The sequence below is a fragment of the Microtus ochrogaster genome, linkage group LG5 (genome assembly GCF_000317375.1).
Source record: "Microtus ochrogaster isolate Prairie Vole_2 linkage group LG5, MicOch1.0, whole genome shotgun sequence".
Lineage (NCBI taxonomy): Eukaryota > Metazoa > Chordata > Mammalia > Rodentia > Cricetidae > Microtus > Microtus ochrogaster.
The window spans coordinates 17,113,848-17,115,890 of record NC_022031.1 but is presented as its reverse complement, the minus strand read 5'-3'; the positions used below and the strand labels follow the sequence as shown (position 1 = coordinate 17,115,890).

Genomic DNA, 2,043 nt, shown 5'->3' with positions numbered 1-2,043 from the left:
CCTAGTGCTGGGATTAAAGCCGTGCACTATTACCGCCCGACTCAAAATTAATTTAAAATAGTTAGGAAGCAGTTTTTCAGGGAAAAGTATTTTAAAGATTTAAGTTCTTATTTCCTTTTTGTTTTTGATTGTGTGAATATGGATTATGGTAATGGCTATTGATTTCTTCTGTTAATACTGTTAATAATTTCTTCAGCTTATAAATGTTTTTCATTGTGAAGTTTTCATGCATGGGTCTATTGACTGCCTCTCTTTTTCTGTACTTTAACCTGTGTTGTCACCTTTTATGGGAAATTGGAGAGGAAGAGATAGACAGACATATGGTATTTATGTTCATGTTTCAGTTTGAAGTTCCCAGTGTGACTGAGATGAAATACTACATGTGGATTAAGATATTGTCTTACTTAAAACACTACAATATAGTTGTGTTCACTGAAGACTTCTTTTTTTTTTTTTTCAGAATCTACAAAATGACAGATAGCTTGGATGAATTTCTTGAAGAGCAGAAAGCGAAAGTGGCCAGAGACAGAGCACAGCTGGAAAGAGACCCGCCTTACATGGAGATGAAGGCAAGATTAGTGGTAGTCTCCCAACGTGTCTATTAAATTGGGTGTGCTGGTGCATGCCTTTAATCCCAGCACTTGGGAGGCCGAGGCAGGTGCATGGCTGTGAGTTCTGTACAGCACGAATTCTAGGCCAGTCAGAGGTAAATAGTGAGACCCTACGTCCCAAATAAACAAACACAACCACTCCCACCCCAACCAACATGAAAAAACCAACCAAGCACGTTTCACTGAGACCATCTCTGAAGATTCCAGCAGTGAGACTCTTCCGTCTCATACTTAGTTTGATTAGTATGCCCTTGTTCTGATTTGGAGAGTCAGACTCTAGACGTGAATTGAGAGATTTTGAGTGCATTTTTGTTGGGATTTCATATCCCATGATATTCTCTTTTGTTGGAGTTCTAATGCTTGATTTTGTGTTTTACCAAGATGATTGGGAGTCAGAAGGACCAAACAGAGGTTAAGCAGAATAGGTGTAAAAGCAAGTTCTCATGTTTCTATGTGAAAAAGAGTATTTAATGATTAAAAAAAGGTTTTAAAATACATATTAGTAAATTTATTGGGATAATTTATCTTGTACTATGTAATGAATCTTTTCAGTCCTGCCAACCAAATAATTATCCCAAATAATAATTATTATTTATTATATTGTTAATTATGAAAGCTTGACCAGTAGCTTAGGATTGTTCATAATTAGTTCTTATAACTTAAATTATGTTTATATTACATTGAAATTACATTTATATTAATCTACGTTCTATCACATGACATTACCTCCTTTTGATCATGTACCTTCTGTTTCCTCTCCGTGTCTCCTGGTGTCTTCTGTGCACCAAGATTCTCCTCATGTGGTATGCTGCAAGTTACTTGGTGGTAGCACACTCTGAAAGAGCCAGAACCACCCAGGAGGTCTGCTTATGCTTTTCATCTGCATTTATATTACACAGGACCATGCCCAAAGTGGGTCGATATCTTTTAAAGGCTGAAGGAGTTCTCTCCTTGAAAATCCTGCCTATTCCTCCTGCCTAACTATTGGCTGTTGAGCTTTTTAGTACGCCAATCATAGCAATACATCTTTACACAGCATACAAATATCTCACCACAGTACTATTTGCTTTTTAAAACATGTATGTTAGCAGTTGTTTCTGAAAAGAAATGTCTGGAAAGTTTTAAATTGTTTTTTATTCTGACACAAGTGATTTATTCGTTTAGCAAATCCTAAGATTGTGTTAGGAGCCATCCTGGCTCTGAGAACTCTGCACCGAGGCAGATGGGTGCCATCCCTGAGGACTTAGAGGGTGGTAGCAAGACACCTGCTGTGCCATTTGTCTCTATAAAATGGCTCGTTCAAGTCATTTCTGGCTCACCTGTTTCCCAGTGTCTCTGTGGTTTAGCATCTGTTCCACATAGAGATAATCTAAGATGTTAATCATGATATTCTCATCATATATTTTATTTACATAAATCAACATATGAGGGG

General features: G+C 37.2%; 1 protein-coding gene across 1 annotated transcript in view; it reads left to right on the top strand.

Moving 5' to 3' along the window:
• Window positions 1–2,043, top strand: part of Cspp1 (centrosome and spindle pole associated protein 1) — a 104,658-nt gene that overhangs the window by 8,831 nt on the left and 93,784 nt on the right. The window contains exon 2 of the mRNA XM_026786826.1: window positions 461–569. Coding sequence (XP_026642627.1) covers window positions 471–569 — 99 coding nt within the window. The 5' untranslated portion in view covers window positions 461–470. The remainder of the gene's footprint in view (window positions 1–460; window positions 570–2,043) is intronic.